The sequence below is a fragment of the Erythrolamprus reginae genome, chromosome 1, assembly GCF_031021105.1.
Source record: "Erythrolamprus reginae isolate rEryReg1 chromosome 1, rEryReg1.hap1, whole genome shotgun sequence".
NCBI lineage: Eukaryota > Metazoa > Chordata > Lepidosauria > Squamata > Dipsadidae > Erythrolamprus > Erythrolamprus reginae.
This window is the reverse complement of record NC_091950.1, coordinates 393547394-393564549: the sequence shown is the minus strand read 5'-3', so window position 1 is coordinate 393564549 and position 17156 is coordinate 393547394. Positions and strand designations below refer to the sequence as shown.

Below are 17156 nucleotides of genomic sequence, written 5' to 3'. Positions count from 1 at the left end.
AATGTCTAAAAACTTGGACCACGGAGCTGCCTTCTAATTTTTGGACCCATCACTTTTTCAGCATGACTAACTACTTCTCAGGTTTGTATTGAAAAAATTGAAAAGAACCCACTTATATAAGCCACTTAAGCTGTCAGAGAAAAGGCAGAAGAATATCGGTGAATGAATGAATGAAAATATAAACACAAAAGCTGTAACAAATAAATCAAGTACCAAAAAAATTATCCAATAATAAACACTCAAAATAGCACTATCATTGTTAATCGGTTGTTAGCATGTTACAGTATTCATAATTAAAATTATTATTTCAATCAACTTTCAGTAATGTGTGAAAGCAGCTCAGACACACAGAAGATACCATTTTCATATGGTAAATTGGCTGCCTTCTCAATTAACAGAAAGAAAAAGAAAGCAAGGTAATTATCCTGTACAGGTTTCTTTTGAAAAGCAGAATTTCCTTGGGAAACCGAAGCACACGATAACAGGCACCTGATTATTCTTCATTTCCTGGAGTAACTCCCATGCACAACTCAGTGTATTTTTCCTCTTCAAATTAGATAACAGGAATGTAGCCATTGCCTACTCTATTTACAAAGCAACTTATCTGCTCTAAGACTGAAGCAAGGGGAGCTTACCAACCTGAGAGCTATTGGGAGGGGAATATATTATCAAGATAAAAATGGAGGCTGAGCATTATATTTATGTGGGTAGCTGCAACTAAGACCCAGAAAAAATAACCCACTCCAGAGGGGAGAATGGAGTAAGAAGCAATTTCAGGAAGCATAGAAAGAGAGGGTGAGTCTTTTGAGCAACACAAATGCAGATCTGGAGAATTTCCAGAAAAGGAATGAAATAAATACTTGCCAAAGCCACATAGAACCTTAGAAAACCTGTGTGCAAAAACCTAACAAATTTCTTAGATTTATAACAAATAGTTCAATTTTTCTCCTTTAGGACTCTTGGTCTCCATAACATTTTTCACTTCCAGTTCTATAAGGCAGTGTTTCCCAACCTTGGCAATTTGAAGATATTTGGACTTCAACTCCCAGAATTCCCCAGCCAGCAAATGCTGGCTGGAGAATTCTGGGAGTTGAAGTCCAGATATCTTCAAGTTGCCAAGGTTGGGAAACACTGCTATAAGGAATAAGCTATACTGCAAGTTAACTGTCAGAGATCTTAAAGATTATCATAGAACCACAAAATGTGCTGTGATTTTTGAAAATGTGGAGTCCTAGGAAAGCATATTCACATAATGTTCCAAAGGCTACAGTTCTGCTTCAGAAATACTTTCTATAGATGACACGCCACAATAAGAGCACCACAACCAAAATGGTTCTCTTTCACACCCTGGGTAACTGCATCTCTTTGGGATAAGCCATTCAGAAAGGTCCTTTGAAAATGAGCTTGAGTTGATAACTTAATCAATGATAAGCAATGACAGGACTATGAAACTGAAATCCCCCCCCCCCCCAATGTTAAAAACTGGATCATCCACAGACATATAAAATGATAATCCCATGATTTTCTCCTGCATAAATCATATTTCTGAGATCAGTAAACTTTGCTTCTGGACACAAAACGGGTCTTTATTTCTCTACCAATTTAGTATACTTCCCTGCTCCTATTTAGAAAACCAGGGATGAGTCAGACTTCTACAAGGCCTGGGACAAATGGTACCGTTGGTTAAGACATAAAAAATATTTAAAAATGATCAAAAATGAAGAATGTCCAAGAATAACGTTACGTAGAGACAACAACGTATGAAATAAAAAATTATATTATCATACTCTTGTATAACTTACTTAAGACATCAATTGATACAACCTGTAGACCAGCGGTCCCCAAACTACGGCCCGGGGGCCGGATGCGGCCCACTGAGGCAATTTATCCGGCCCGCAGCAGCCCATGAGATTTTATCAATAGATATAATAAGCTCCCGAATCTCCTGTCAACTCACCGTGGTCTGCTGCTGAGCGAGGAGGCGGTACAGAGGCAAGGGGCGGGGAGGATAGGAGCGAGATAGAGAGAGAGGGAGAGAGAGAAAGAGTGAGAGAGATACAAAAAGGGAGAGAGAAAGAGAATGAGTGAGAGAAAGAGAGAGAGGGAAAGAGAAAGAAAGAGAGAGAGAAAGAGGGAGAGATAGAGAGATAGAGAGGAAGAGAGAAAGGGGGATAGATGGAAAGAGTGAGAGAGAGAAAAGAGAAAAATGAGAAAATGATGGAGAGAAAATGATGGAGAGAAAACGAGGGAGAGGAAAATTAAACAAATGAGAGAGAAGGAAGAAAAGAGGGAGGGAAGAGAGAAATGGAGAGGAAGGAGGGAGGGAAGGAAGGAAGGGGAAATGGGGGGAGTTTGTTGATTTAAGTTTAAATTTACTTGTTAATAAAGAAGTATAAATTACTTTATTAGTTAATTATTTAATTACTTCTTTATTTTAAATATTGTATTTGTTCCCATTTTGTTTTTTACTTTAAATAAGATTTGTGCAGTGTGCATAGGCATTTGTTCATAGGGTTTTTTTATAGTCCGGCCCTCCAACAGTCTGAGGGACAGTAAACTGGCCCCCTGTGTAAAAAGTTTGGGGACCCCTGCTGTAGACACTCAACAAACCCTACAAACAAACCTCCAAAGTACTTGACCAATTAGACAAAAACATACACATTAGATAAGCATTATTTATATTTATTAAAATTAATTACTCCCTCACCACGAGCAAATAAAACCGAAGGGAAATTTATTCCAACCACATATCCAAATTAGAGGTCATATATTATTGACATGCCAACCTGGTTCCCTTTTCTTCCCCCCCCCCACCTCTTTACAATCCCTCTTTCTCTCTTTATACTATGACTTTTCACTACATCTCCTTCTATTTCCTTTTCCTTTTTTCTTTTTCTGTCTTACTTTCAATATGACATTTACGATTGTGATATTAGAGTATCATATGTCTTGTTTTGTGATCCGCACTATATAGATTGTAATCCCACTATATAGAGTGCTGGTGAGACCACATTTGGAATACTGTGTTCAGTTCTGGGAGACTTCACTTGCAAAAAGATATTGACAAAATTGAATGGTTCCAAAGACGGGCTACAAGAATGGTGGAAGGTCTTAAGCATAAAACGTATCAGGAAAGACTTAATGAACTCAATCTGTATAGTCTGGAGGACAGAAGGGGAAAGGGGGGGACATGACCGAAACATTTAAAATATGTTAAAGGCTTAAATAAGGTTCAGGAGGGAAGTGTTTTTAATAGGAAAGTGAACACAAGAACAAGGGGGGCACAATCTGAGGTTAGTTGGATGAAGAGGAGGGACAGTCACTGCCCGGAGCGAAGGGGAGTGTTTCTTTTCTCTGGGCGCTGACAGTTTATTCCCTCTCCAAGCGCCCAGAGAAAGGGAAAATGCTTTGTTCACTCTGGACTGCCAAAGCCTCCTCAAACGCCACCGAAAGGCTCCTCTAGCAGCCCAGAAAAGCCCGAGATGGCCGGGATTAAAGGCGGAATGGCAGGAAACTGGCCGCACCGTCAAAAATTTCCTGGGAAATTTTTCTGCGCTTGGGTTCTTAAGTAGAAAATGGTTCTTAAGAAGAGGCAAAAAAATCTTGAACACCCAGTTCTTATCTAGAAAAGTTCTTAAGTAGAGGCATTCTTAAGTAGAGGTACCACTGTATAGTTGGGGAAAAGATTAGAAGTAATGTGAGAAAATATTATTTTACTGAAAGAGTCGTAGATCCTTGGAACAAACTTCCAGCAGACGTGGTTGGTAAATACACAGTAACTGAATTTAAACATGCCTGGGATAAACATCTATCCATCCTAATATAAAATACAGGAAAGAGTGTAAGGGCAGACTAGATGGACCATGAGGTCTTTTTCTGCCGTCAATGTTCTATGTTTCTATGTTTTCGTTCTGTTCTTTTTAATGTATATATTCAATAAAGATCTTTTTAAAAAAGGGGGGGGGAACCAGAGTGGCCGTTCTCTTTTCTTAGCAGCCAAATTCTCTGACTTACCACTCCACGTTCCCAGATGACAGCCATGCGGTCCTGTACCCCACTGACTCCATGGGGGATCTTAGTGAAGTCTTCCTTCCCCATTGCCTTCTGCTTAGTGGTGAAAGCGCGGTGGTCAGAGGCCACAACATTCAGAGTGTCACTGAAAGAGAAAGGAAGACGTAGGGCTTGTGGGTGTGCTAGCGTGCGTGTATGAGACCATGCCCCTTCTCTCTCCCCTCCCATGCACATGCAACCTCCATGCTGCCTCCTCCCATGAATGCGCACAGGCGCTTTTGAAGCCTGGTAGGCAGTAGTGGGCTCATACCTGTGTGATCCAGAGAGCCTCATCGACATGAACCCACTGATTTTTGGCGTGGTTTTTTTTTCCTGGCGTCTCCGTGTCAGAAGAATTTATTTATTTATTTATTTAGATTTTTATGCCGCCCTGTACTTCGGATTCAGGGCGGCTCACGACAAAATAACACATAACATGTACAAATCTAAATTTAAAAACATACTAAAAACCCAATTACTTTTTTTTTTTAAAATGAAGCCCTCCCGCCGCCCCTCGTCTTAATGCTGTTGTGGTTAGCTCTGGCCCTGCTCCTGCCCCAAGGACTGTGGATGTGGGGAGACATCCACATGCTGCAGGCCTGTTTTGCCCCCCCCCCCGGTGGAATCTGATGACGAAGGCTCCTCTGACCAAGAAGACATGAGTGACAGGGAGGAGGAGAGTGTGGCAGACAGCTCAGAAGGAGATCAATTATCTATCTCCTCCTTGGATTCAGAACAAGAGTTAATGATACAGCCACGCATGCAGATAGCAATGCATAGGCAACAACAACTGAGAGATTATTATCAAAGAAAATGAGGCCACTTGTGGTTGGGTGGGGCTGTGGTAATTAGTGAGGCTGCTATAAATAGCAGCCTGTGGGTTTGGCCATTGTGGAGGATTATCTGATTGTTGTGTTTCGTGACTGCTTTACTGACTTTGACCATTTGTGTGCTGATTTTTCCCCGCTGTGAAACTAAACCAGAGCAAAGTGTGTTTCACTTTGTGAAAGAAGAAGGACTGTGAATTGCCTCACAGCTGCAAGCTAAGTATCACAGAACTGATAAGGGACTTGTACCAATAACCAGTTTGTTTGGAGATGAGTGCTCTTTGCTATACAAAAAGAGGGCTTAGTTTAAGTGAATTTTCATTATAAAGAACATTGTTTTGAATTTTCAAACGTGTGTGTGTCTGAAATTTGTACCTGTGAATTTTCAGGAGGATTCTACCAGAGAGCCCGACAGAACAAATGCTGACCTTTTTTCTTTGTCTGAAGCACAGCTGAGGGCTTCTTCCACATGGAGACGCCAGGGAAAAATATTGCCAAAAATCAGTGGTTTCATAACGGTGAGGCTCTCCAGAGGTTCTCCCACCACTGAAAAAAATGCCTGAACTGACAACCCGGAAGTACATTTTTCCAAACTTCCGGTTTGTACATTGGGGGATTTTTTTTTTCCCTCCGGGGCTTCAGAGAAGCTTCCCGGAAGCGTTCGGAGGATGAAACTGCCTTTCCAAAGGCCAAAAATCAGCTGGTCAGCACACACATGCGCACTGGAGCTGAAACAGAAAAGCCCTTCATGGCATCGGACCAGATTATCTCCGGGACTGCCTTCTGCCGCACGAATCCCAGTGACCAGTTAGGTCCGACAGAGTGGGCCTTCTCCGGGTCCCGTCAACTAAACAATGTCATTTGGCAGGACCCACGGGAAGAGCCTTCTCTGTGGTGGCCCCGGCCCCCTGGAACCAACTCCCCCCAGAGATTAGAATAGCCCCCACCCTCCTTGCCTTTCGTAAGCTCCTTAAAACCTATCTCTGCCGTCAGGCATGATGGACCTGAGATATTCTTTCCCCCTAGGCTTCTACAATTTATGCATGGTATGTTTATAAGTATGACTGATTTTATAACAAGGGTTTTTAGCTGTTTTAGTATTGGATTGTCACATGCTGTTTTTATCACTGTTGTTAGCCGCCCCGAGTCCACGGAGAGGGGCGGCATACAAATCCAATAAACAAATAAATGAATAAATAAATGAATAAATAAATGAATAAATAAATGAATAAATAAATAAATAGGTAGGTAGGTAGGTAGGTAGATAGATTAGATAGATAGGTAGGTAGGTAGATAAATAGGTAGGTAGGTAGATAAGATAGATAGATAGATAGATAGATAAATAGATAAGATAGATAGATAGATAGATAGATAGATAAGATAGATAGATAGATAAGATAGATAGGTAGGTAGGTAGGTAGATAGATAGATAGATAAATAAATAAATAAATAAAAGTCTCGCGTGCCCTCCCATATAGCTCCACGTGCCACCTGTGGCATGCGTGCCATAGGTTCACCATCACGGACATAGGGTAATCCCTAAATACTGTTCGTTGTGCTGATACTTCACCCCAAATTTCACACGAGTCGTAGGGCTGAGTGGTCCAAAGATTTCATCAATGAAAGAATGAATGGTCACATTCCCTTTCAGATCCGCCCTTGTCTACCCCTTTTGGATTACGCTGCAATTGATTCTTTGGGCATTATCTAGAGTGAAGTCATCCAAAGCTTCTTACTTGGCAAGCAAACTCATGAGGTAGGCGGAAGTGTTTGTATCTAGCCGCAAGGGAGGCACCGTGACGTAGGCTGCTGCATGGGACCAGTCTTGGTGATAGTAGTGTAAGCCTGTTAGCGTAGTATGTGCTGTGGTGGTCTCTGCATACACAACCTTCCCTGCAGGTAAGAAAGGGGAGAAATCATTGACACCCACTCCCAAAGAGTTAGATTCAATCTTTTTAAAGAGTTCAATGCATTACAGGATAATAAAATAGATGTGGCGACTCATCAGTCTTTATCTGAAACTGAATTACAATGATACCTCATCTTACAAACGCCTCGTCATACAAACTTTTCGAGATACAAACCCAGGGTTTAAGATTTTTTTGCCTCTTCTTACAAACTATTTTCACCTTACAAACCCACCACTGCCGCTGGGATGACCCGCCTCTGGACTTCCGTTGCCAGCGAAGCACCCGTTTTTGCACTGCTGGGATTCCCCTGAAGCTCCTCTCCATGGAAAACCCCATCTCCAGACTTCTGTTGACAGCCAAGCACTTGTTTTTGCGATGCTGGGATTCTCCTGGTGGGATTCCTCTGCAGCATCGCAAAAACACAGAAGTCCAGAGGTGGGGTTTCCTATAGAGGGGAACCTCAGGGGAATCCCAGCAGCGCAAAAACGCGCGCTTTGGCTGGCAAAAGGGGTGAATTTTGGGCTTGCACGCATTAATCGCTTTTCCATTGATTCCTATGGAAAACATTGTTTCATCTTACAAACTTTTCACCTTAAGAACTTTCTCCCGGAACCAATTAAGTTTGTAAGACAAGGTATCACTGTATCTGCATAGGATGAGTAAACTCTCGGGAAAGACTTTGAGGAAACTGAAAGTAGGAGATTGGAAGAGGAAAATAGCACTACAGTGTTCCCTCGATTTTTGGGGGTTCAAACTTCGCGAAAAGTCTATAGCACGGTTTTTCAAAAATATTAATTAAAAAATACTTTGCGTTTTCTCCCCCTATACCACGGTTTTTCCCGTCCAATAATGTCATATGTCATCAGCAAACTTTCATCCACCTTTAATAAATATTTTTTTAAAATAAACTTTAATAAATAAACATGGTGAGTAATAATTTAAATGGTTGCTAAGGGAATGGGAAATTGTAATTTAGGGGTTTAAAGTGTTAAGGGAAGGCTTGTGATACTGTTCATAGCCAAAAATACTGTATTTACTTCCGCATCTCTACTTAGAGGAAATTCGACTTTCGCGGGCGGTCTCGGAACGCATCCCCCACGAAAATTGAGGGAACACTGTATTTGTAGTGCCACATTTAAATATACAGTTATTAAAGTGTAGAAAAGGTCTCTGGAACCAGGAATGGGGTAAATGGAAAGGTAGCATTCAAAGGCTACCAGGACTAGGAGGTTCTACGCACAGTCGCTCAGGCCCTCATCACCTCTTGTCTTGATTGTTGCAACGTGCTCTACATGGGTCTACCTTTGAAGCATGTTCGGAGAATCCAAACTGTCCAGAATGCAGCCACGCGAACTGTCATGGATGTACAGAGTTCCCTCAATTTTCGCAGGCGATGCATTCCGAGATTGCTTGCGAAAGTCGAATTTCCACGATGTAAAGATGCGGAAGTAAATACACTATTTTTGGCTATGAACAGTATCACAAGTCTTCCCTTAACACTTTTAAACCCCTAAATTGCCATTTCCCATTCCCTTAGCAACCATTGAGATTATTACTCACCATGTTTATTAAAGTTTATTAAAAATATATTTATTAAAGGCAGATGAAAGTTTGGCGATGACATATGACATCATCAGGCGGGAAAAACCATAGTATAGGGAAAAACCCGTGAACTATTTTTTAATTAATATTTTTGAAACACAATGGTATAGACTTTTCGCGAAGTTCAAACATGCGAAAATTGAGGGCACACTATACCTCGGTACACCCATAAAACATCTATACTCCGTGAGCTGCACTAGCTTTTTATTAGTCTCCGGACACAATTCAAGGTGTTGGTTATCACCTATAAAGCCCTATATGGTTCAGGGCCAGACTATTTACGGGCCCATCTCTTGCCGCATATCTCCCAGAAACCTATAAGAGCACACAGAGTTGACCTCCTCCAGGTCCCATCGACTAAGCAATTCAGGTTGACAGGGCCGTGGGGGAGGGCCTTCTTTGTGGCAGCCTCGGCTCTATGGAATCAACTCCCCCTCGATGTCCGTACTGCTCCCACCCTATTGGCTTTTCGTAAGGCCATGAAGTCCTGGCTTTGCCGGCAGGCCTGGGGGCCATGACTCAACAACCATCATGGCCAAATTATATGAAAGTTCTGTATGCATGTTGATGGGTTAACTTATTAGGGCTTTAAATTAATGTTTTATAATTTAGATTTATGTTTGACTTCTTTTTATTGTTTTGTCATTTATACTGTTGTAAGCTGCCCCGAGTCCTTCGGGATTGGTCAGCATAGAAGTTGAATGAATGAATGAATGAATGAATGTATGTATATGTATGTATGTATGTATGTATGTATGTATGTATGTATGTATGTATGTATGAATGGAGCCTGCTTTCCAGCTGTTCTGAAATAATAATAAACACCATGTATTTTGCACTAAGTGGTGGTCTTTGCACTTAAAATCAGAGGTTGGCTCTCACCTTGCATTTTGGCGGTAGCTATAACATCCCCGGCTGACATGCTAGAAACGTTGACCAGATAGACAGGGCAGTGAGTCTGCCAACAGAGGAAAAGGAGAAAAAGAATCAGATTAAGCTGTGAACTAGATTTCACAATAGAACGCATACAGAAGGATGCAAAACATTCTATCTTCTTGCAAGGGAATTGGATAATGAAAGTAGCTTATGGGAAATTAGGGCTCAAGTGGCTTGTTGTAGAGTGAGACCAGGGAATCCACCCAAGAAATTTCCTTGAAAAGAATAAGGCCTGCAATCATGCATGGGATTGAAAAGGTGGATAGAGAAAAATTATTTTCTCTATCACACAATACTAGGGCAAGGGGGCACTCCCTAAAGCTCATAGGTAAGAAAGTGAGGACAAATAAAGGGAAATATTTCTTCACCCAGAGGGTCTTTGGTTTATGGAATTTACTTCCAGAAGAGGTCGTGACAGCTGTCAGCCTGCATAGCTTCAAGGCAGGATTAGACAGATTCATGGGTGCCAAGTGTATCGGTGGTTATTGAAACGGATGTCCATGTGCCGCCTCTATGTTGGTTGAGGCAGGCAGGATTCCCTTGGGTACCATTTGCTGGGGGTCTCTTTCTGTTCAAGATCCTCATGGACAATTGTTGGGCCACTGTGTGACACAGAATGCTGGACTCGATGGGCTTTGGCCTCATTCAGCAAGGCTCTTCTTATGTTCTTATGAGCTTGTAGTGGATATAAAGGCTCGGCCATTAGCACTAAGGTAAGATAAGTTTGGTAGGTTTGGTTCCCCATAGAAGAATGGGGAGAACTGGTTCTTACCCGATTAGCAATGGTGATGACACGATGTGTAGCTTCAGCCTCTAGCTGCAATGAGAAAAGGACATCAGACAGTGCAAAATACAATGCATGCTACTTCTCTGCTATTAGTAGCCCGTGTGTGCTTAAAAACCCTACATATCCTCATTATGCGGCCGCGAGAGCCATCATGGGGCTCCCTAGATTCGCCCACGTTTCTGCAACACTCCGTGACCTGCATTGGCTGCCGATCAGTTTCTGGTCACAATTCAAAGTGTTGGTAATGACCTTTAAAGCCCTACATGGCATTGGACCAGAATACCTCCGGAATCGCCTTCTACCGCACGAATCCCAGCAGCCGATAAGGTCCCACAGAGTTGGCCTTCTCCGGGTCCCGTCGACCAAACAATATCGTTTGGCGGGCCCCAGGGGAAGAGCATTCTCTGTGGCAGCCCCGGCCCTCTGGAATCAACTCCCCCCAGAGATTAGAACGGCCTCCAACCTCCTTGTCTTTCGCAAATTACTCAAGACCCACCTTTATCGCCAGGCACGGGGGAACTGAGACATCCTCCCCCAGGCTTTTATATTTTATGTTTGGTATGTATGTGTTGTATGGTTTTAATTGCTGGGGTTTTATATATGTTTTATTTTTAATATTAGATTTGTTTTACTGTTATATTGTTTCTATTATTGTTGTGAGCTGCCCCGAGTCCTTGGAGAGAGGCGGCATACAAATCTAATTAATAATAATAATAATAATAATAATAATAATAATAATAATAACTCAAGCAATGTTCAACTATTTCAAAGTCAGCTTGAACAATTGACAGCTTCATGGTAAGATGTTCTAACTACAAGATACCAATACAGTGATCCCCCGAGTTTCGCGATCCCGATCATTGCGAATCGCTATATCGCGATTTTTCAGCAAATGATACCATCTCGATCTTCGCGAAACGCTATATCGCGAATTTTTTTTAAAAATTGCTTAAAAATACATGCGCGGTTTTTCCCGCCCGAACTGACCAAACTGACGTGTACCATTGCTGGTTGGCCGAAATCTCGGCCAATCAGCTTTGCCATTGTAATAAGTTTGCCCGGCAATGGTGATACAGCAAGATTTCAGCCAATCAGCGTTGTCATTGCAAACATTTCACCCGACAATGCTGATTGACAGAAATCTCGGCCAATCAGTGTTGTTTGCTCAGCGTGCTTTGCTTTGAAACTTTTGGAACTTTTTGAGCTGTTGGTCGGAGCTGTCATTGTTTAAGTGCTTTTTACGAAAGGAAGGAAGGAGGGAGCGAGGGATGGAAGGAGGGAGGGATGGAAGGCGGACATGAGGGCAAAAAAAACAGGTTCAAATTGGACTTGAAAATCAGAAGTGTGGAAAGTGTTCTCACTGAGAGCTAGCAACTTGAGAGGGCAAAAAAACCAGGTTCAAATTGGACTTGAAAATCAGAAGTGACAGAAGGACTCGTGCCCCAAGAAAGCCGGTGAGAGGGGCGAATCGGGCGGGCGGGGGTAGCGGCGAGGAGCCCGGAGGCGCTGGGGGGGTGGCCGGCATGAAAAATAACCATTGCCAGCCTCCGAACTGCCGTCGCCCCACCATCTGCGCATGCGCGGCCATGGAAAACAGGACGCGCATGCGCAGATGGTGTTTTTACTTCCGTGCCGCTACATCGCGAGTTATCGATTGTCGCGAGGGGTCTTGGAATGGAACCCTCGTGATAATCCGGGGATCACTGTAATGAAGACCCATACTGTGCTACAAATAGCACTTAAGTCAGTGAGCAGAGAAAATCGTGTCCTGACCCATCAACTGGGGAGGGGGATTTCCCCCCCATATCTAATCACACAGGTTCATGGGACAAGAGTGGAAGGAACAATTTCTGACTGGAGGATGCATGAGCGTGTGTACATATACCACATGGCATTTTTACCTCTTCTGGTCGGCTGATCTCAATTCCCTCTGGACCAGTGATGCCCAAATCCAGAGCTTCTCTAGCCCCCTGTATAGAGAATCAAAAGAAAAAGTTCAGGATCAAAACAGTGGCATCCCTTTTTCTCCCTTCTTATGCTTTTAATTACATGTTTTGAAACCAACTTCATAATTCAGAATGCCAATGCATGATATAAAGGTTGTGTGAAGTGTCTCCCACTTCACATTTTCAGTGCGTGTGGGGGCTGAGATGGTGATTCCAATCCATAGGTCATAATAATAATAATAATCATCATCATCATCATCAACAACAACAACAACAGCAGCAGAGTTGGAAGGGACCTTGGAGGTCTTCTTCTTCACTCTGCTTAGGCAGGAAACCCTACGCTAACCCCACAAATAGTTAGCCAACATCATCTTAAAAACTTCCAGTGTTGGTGCATTCACAACTTCTGGAGGCAAGCTGTTCCACTGATTAATTGTTCTAACTATCAGGAAATTTCTCCATAGTTCTAAGTTACTTCTCTCCTTGTTTAGTTTCCACCCATTGCTTCTTGTTCTATCCTCAGGTGCTTTGGAGAATAGGTTGACTCCTTCTTCTTTGTGGCAGCCCCTGAGATATTGGAACACTGCTATCATGTCTCCTCTGGTCCTTCTCTTCATTAAACTAGCCATACCCAGTTCTTGCAACTGTTCTTCATATATTTTAGCCTCTAATCCCCTAATCATCTTTGTTGCTCTTCTCGGCACTCTTTCTAGAGTCTCAGCATACTTTTTGCATTGTGGCAACAAAAACTGAATGCAGTATTCCAAGTGTGGCCTTACCAAGGCCTTATAAAGTGGTATTAACACTTAACGTGATCTTGATTCTATCCCTCTATTAATGCAGCCTAGAACTGTATTGGCTTTTTTGACAGCTGCTGCACACTGCTGGCTCAAATTTAAATGGTTGTCCAGTAAGACTCCAAGATCCCTCTCACAAAAGAGGAAGGAATTAGGCTGCCAGATATGGGATTCACATAATTTAATATTACTGTATATATAAATATTATATTATTATTATAATGTTCATATTATATATGAACATTAAAAATAAATGACATGGATTCTGGATTAATGAGAGCATGACCACATGGGTGGTGTAAATTGCTTGTGAAAACAGGTCCCAAATGATCAGAAGACACTAATGATAAGAAAGCGAGTATGTGTGAGATGAGACCAGGCTTTGAAACATTCAGAAAAGAATGATGGAGAAGACAATGTACCCATCCAAACAACTTGCATCCTGTGGCAACAACACTTTGAAACCCTCTACATTCATGAAAACAGTGATGCTCAGACGGCTCAATAAAATATGACACAGAAGGAAAGGCAGCCATTGTGTATAATTTTTATAAAGATCTATATGCAAAAGATAATATTAACGAGGATGACGTTTTTAATTACTTAGAACTTTCAAAATTACCACAAATAACAGAAGATCAACAGATTACTATGGACGGACCAATAACAATGGAAGAACTCCTAACAACAATTAAGAAACAGAAAAATAATAAGGCCACGGGCCCAGATGCTATACCGGCAGAATGGTATAAAATAGAAAATGAAGTAATAAGAAATAATATGTTAGAAATTTTTAATGAATGCAGACTTGAGGGTAAAATTCCTAAATCCTGGTCAGAATCATTAATAACTTTAATCCATAAGCCGGGTACAGAACCAGAAAAAATTAAAAATTACAGGCCCATATCATTATTAAATGTAGATTATAAGATATTTACTGCTATTTATGCAGATAGACTTAAAAGAGTCATAAATGGGATAATACATCAAGATCAAAATGGCTTTTTACCAGGTAGACAAATTAAAAATAACCTTAGAATAGTTATAAATACGTTAGAATACTATGAACAACATCCAGGTAAGCCATTATCTTTAATGTTCTTAGATGCCCAAAAGGCCTTTGACAACGTCAATTGGTTATTTATAAAAATGCAATTAAATAAAATGAAATTTGGCTCAAAATTTGTCAATTTAATAGACGCTATCTATTCAAAACAAACAATGAAGATAATACTGAATAATAACCAACTACCAATACTTGAGATAAATAAGGGAGTTCGCCAAGGTTGTCCTATATCACCATTGTTATTTATTATGGCTTTGGAGATTTTATTAATCAAGATAAGAACAGATCCCAAAATAAAAGGTCTAACTGTAGGAGATGAAACTTATAAAACCCAAGCCTTTGCAGATGACTTAACGTTTATAATTGAGGAACCGATAACAACTGTCCCAAAACTAATGCAGACAATAGAACAATATGGAAAGGTAGCAGGTTTAAAGATAAATAAAAGCAAAACACAATTTTTAACTAAAAACATGAGTAAAATACAAGAAACTGAATTAGAATGTATTTCCGGAATAAAGATTGTTAAAAAAGTAAAATATTTAGGAATATGTTTAACAGCTAAAACAATAACTTTAAAAAATGATAACTATATAAAATTACTAACAGAAATTTAAAAAGACTTAGAAATTTGGAATAATTTGAAAATATCTTTTTTGGGAAGAGTGGCAACAATTAAGATGAATATTCTACCTAAAATTTTATTTCTTTTTCAGGTAATCCCAATAAACCCAGGGGGCATTTTTTTCAAAAATTTAACAAATATAGTTACAAAAATTTTATGGCAAGGGAAAAAAGCAAGGATATAAAAATAAATTGTTTAGAAGATATTAAAGAAAGAGGAGGATTTGGTCTTCCAAATTGGAAATTATATTATCAGGCGGCTGCCTTAACATGGATTAAAGATTGGATAACCCTAGAAAACAAAAGAATATTAAATTTAGAAGGGTACGATCTCATGCTTGGATGGCATGCCTTTATATGGTATGACAAGGAGAAAAATCACTCATATTTTAAAAGACATACATTAAGGAAATATTTATTAGAAGTTTGGAAAGATATAAGGAAAAATCACTTTTTAAATATTCCAGAATGGCTTGCCCCCTTAGAAGCAATAATACACCCAAAGTCTATAAAAGATTAAAAAAAAATTATAAGATATAAAGATTTATTAAATGACCAAATGAAATTAAAATCTAGGATTAAATTACAAGAGGAAGGGATAATAATAGATTGGTGGCACTATGCTCAGATTCGATCCAGATACCAGAAGGACAAAACACTCTATATTTTTAATAAAAGTAAAAATTTGTTAAGTAATTTAATTACTCTTAACCAAACAAAGACAATAGGGAAAATATACAAATTTCTCATTGCACATAAAAATATAGAATTGACCCTAAAAGATAATATGATAAGATGGTGCAGGAATATCGACAAGGAAATAGATATTGATACATGGGAGAAAGTTTGGATTAATAATTGGAAAATGACCAAATCAGTATTATTAAAAGAAAATCAAATTAAAATGTTCTATAGGTGGCACCTTCCTCCAAATAGGATAGCAAAAATGTTTCTTAAAACCTCTCCATTGTGTTGGAAATGTAAGAAAGAAATAGGAACCTACTACCATCAATGGTGGACTTGTGGTAAAGCTAAAATATATTGCAAGATGATAGAGAAAATAATAAAAGCAATAGTAAAGCAGGACATAGAAAACACCCCAGAATTCTATCTATTAGGAATTACCAATCAGACTTATAAGAAAGAAATTTTATATCTAATTATACACGTATTAACTGCGGCTAGAATTATATATGCGCAAAATTGGAAGGGGGAGGGAATCCCCAAAGAAGAAGAAGTTATAGTAAAATTATTAGATTGCGCGGAAATGGATATGATGACAAGACGTTTAAATGATCAAGAAGACACTAAGTTTTATGAAGCATGGAACAATGTTTATAAATGGATAGATAAGAAAAAATAAGACATATAATCTATTTTTAGTTAACTTGTTATACTTGTTGTTACTTGGGTAATAATAATACTAATATTAGTTTAAATTTATTGTTTAATGACTAAGGTAGAATTAGTTTATATATAAGAATTAGTTTATATATAAGTAATATAGTAAGAATTTTGGTTTTATATATATATTAGTAACAATGTGAAAAACCTTAACTCAAATTTAGTAAATTTTTTAACATTCAATATATATCTAATTATGTATTCTTTTTCTGTATTTGAACTTATACTTTCAAGATAAGCGGGGAAAATGTATCCCCATTTTGTGTTCAATGTTTGTTTGTGTGTCTGTCTATTTTAAAGAAAATTAATAAAAATATTTAAAAAAAGAAAAAAAAGAAAACAGTGATGCTCAGACCATCTGAGGTGGCCTTGTTGGACCCACCCTACCATCCTCCAAAGCAGCTTACCTCAGCCACTAGCTCGCCATTCTCAGCATGAACACGCGCAATAGCTCCGATATCTTTGCAAGCACGGAACACCTGATAGAGCTCACTGTCTCGGAGCATGTATAAGTCTTTGTATGTCATGAACATCTGGAACGAGTTGACACCCTTCTCCCGAACCAAAGTTTCCATTTCTGATTTTACCTAAGAGACCAGGAGGGATGGAGTTAAGAAAGAATACATGAATCACTATTTGTAATTTTAAGGAAATCCTGTTGCAGTATAGCATAAATGTTAGAATAGGATTTATAAATCTGGACCTCTAGCATAAAAATACTCTGCTTACCCTAATTCTATAACCCAGGACAGGAAGGGTACTAACCTGCCTAATCTGCATTCCTGGCAATTACAACAGGGAAACAAAAGGGCTCAAATAAACAATAAACAAAGTTTTCACCACTCCGGACAGGATCAAAGGGGGAATTTACATTGCCTGAAGCATACAACAGGATGACAGGGTGATTAAGGAAGATTCGTGAGATACGGCAGAAGACTTCAGAGAAATTAGGTGTGAGGAACATCTGTAATTATCCCCCATTTCCTTATGTTCCCAAATAAAAAGGGGTACATGGCTCTACACCATGTCACTTCACCCAGAGAGAGAATGTGTCCAGTTTTTCTTTCTAGGATTCGCATTTGTGAGTGACCCCACACGGCTGGGTTGCTCTTAGCACCTTTTTGAGGACATTGTCTTCACTAGGGACTTTGACAGCATCCACAAAATCCTGCAGGCAAAAATTTCCTGTCCATCCACTCATAGACAG

The 17156-nt window shown here is 39.9% G+C and overlaps 1 protein-coding gene across 2 annotated transcripts in view; it reads right to left on the bottom strand.

Annotated features, from left to right (window-relative positions):
• The window catches only part of DPYSL5 (dihydropyrimidinase like 5), an 88900-nt gene that overhangs the window by 15439 nt on the left and 56305 nt on the right, over positions 1-17156 (bottom strand). For both annotated transcript variants that reach the window (XM_070741999.1, XM_070742008.1), the window contains exons 4-9: positions 16357-16536; positions 12014-12082; positions 10098-10142; positions 9272-9347; positions 6614-6770; positions 3969-4156 (exon numbers count right to left, since the gene is read on the bottom strand). In XM_070741999.1, coding sequence (XP_070598100.1) covers positions 3969-4156; positions 6614-6770; positions 9272-9347; positions 10098-10142; positions 12014-12082; positions 16357-16536 — 715 coding nt within the window. The remainder of the gene's footprint in view (positions 1-3968; positions 4157-6613; positions 6771-9271; positions 9348-10097; positions 10143-12013; positions 12083-16356; positions 16537-17156) is intronic.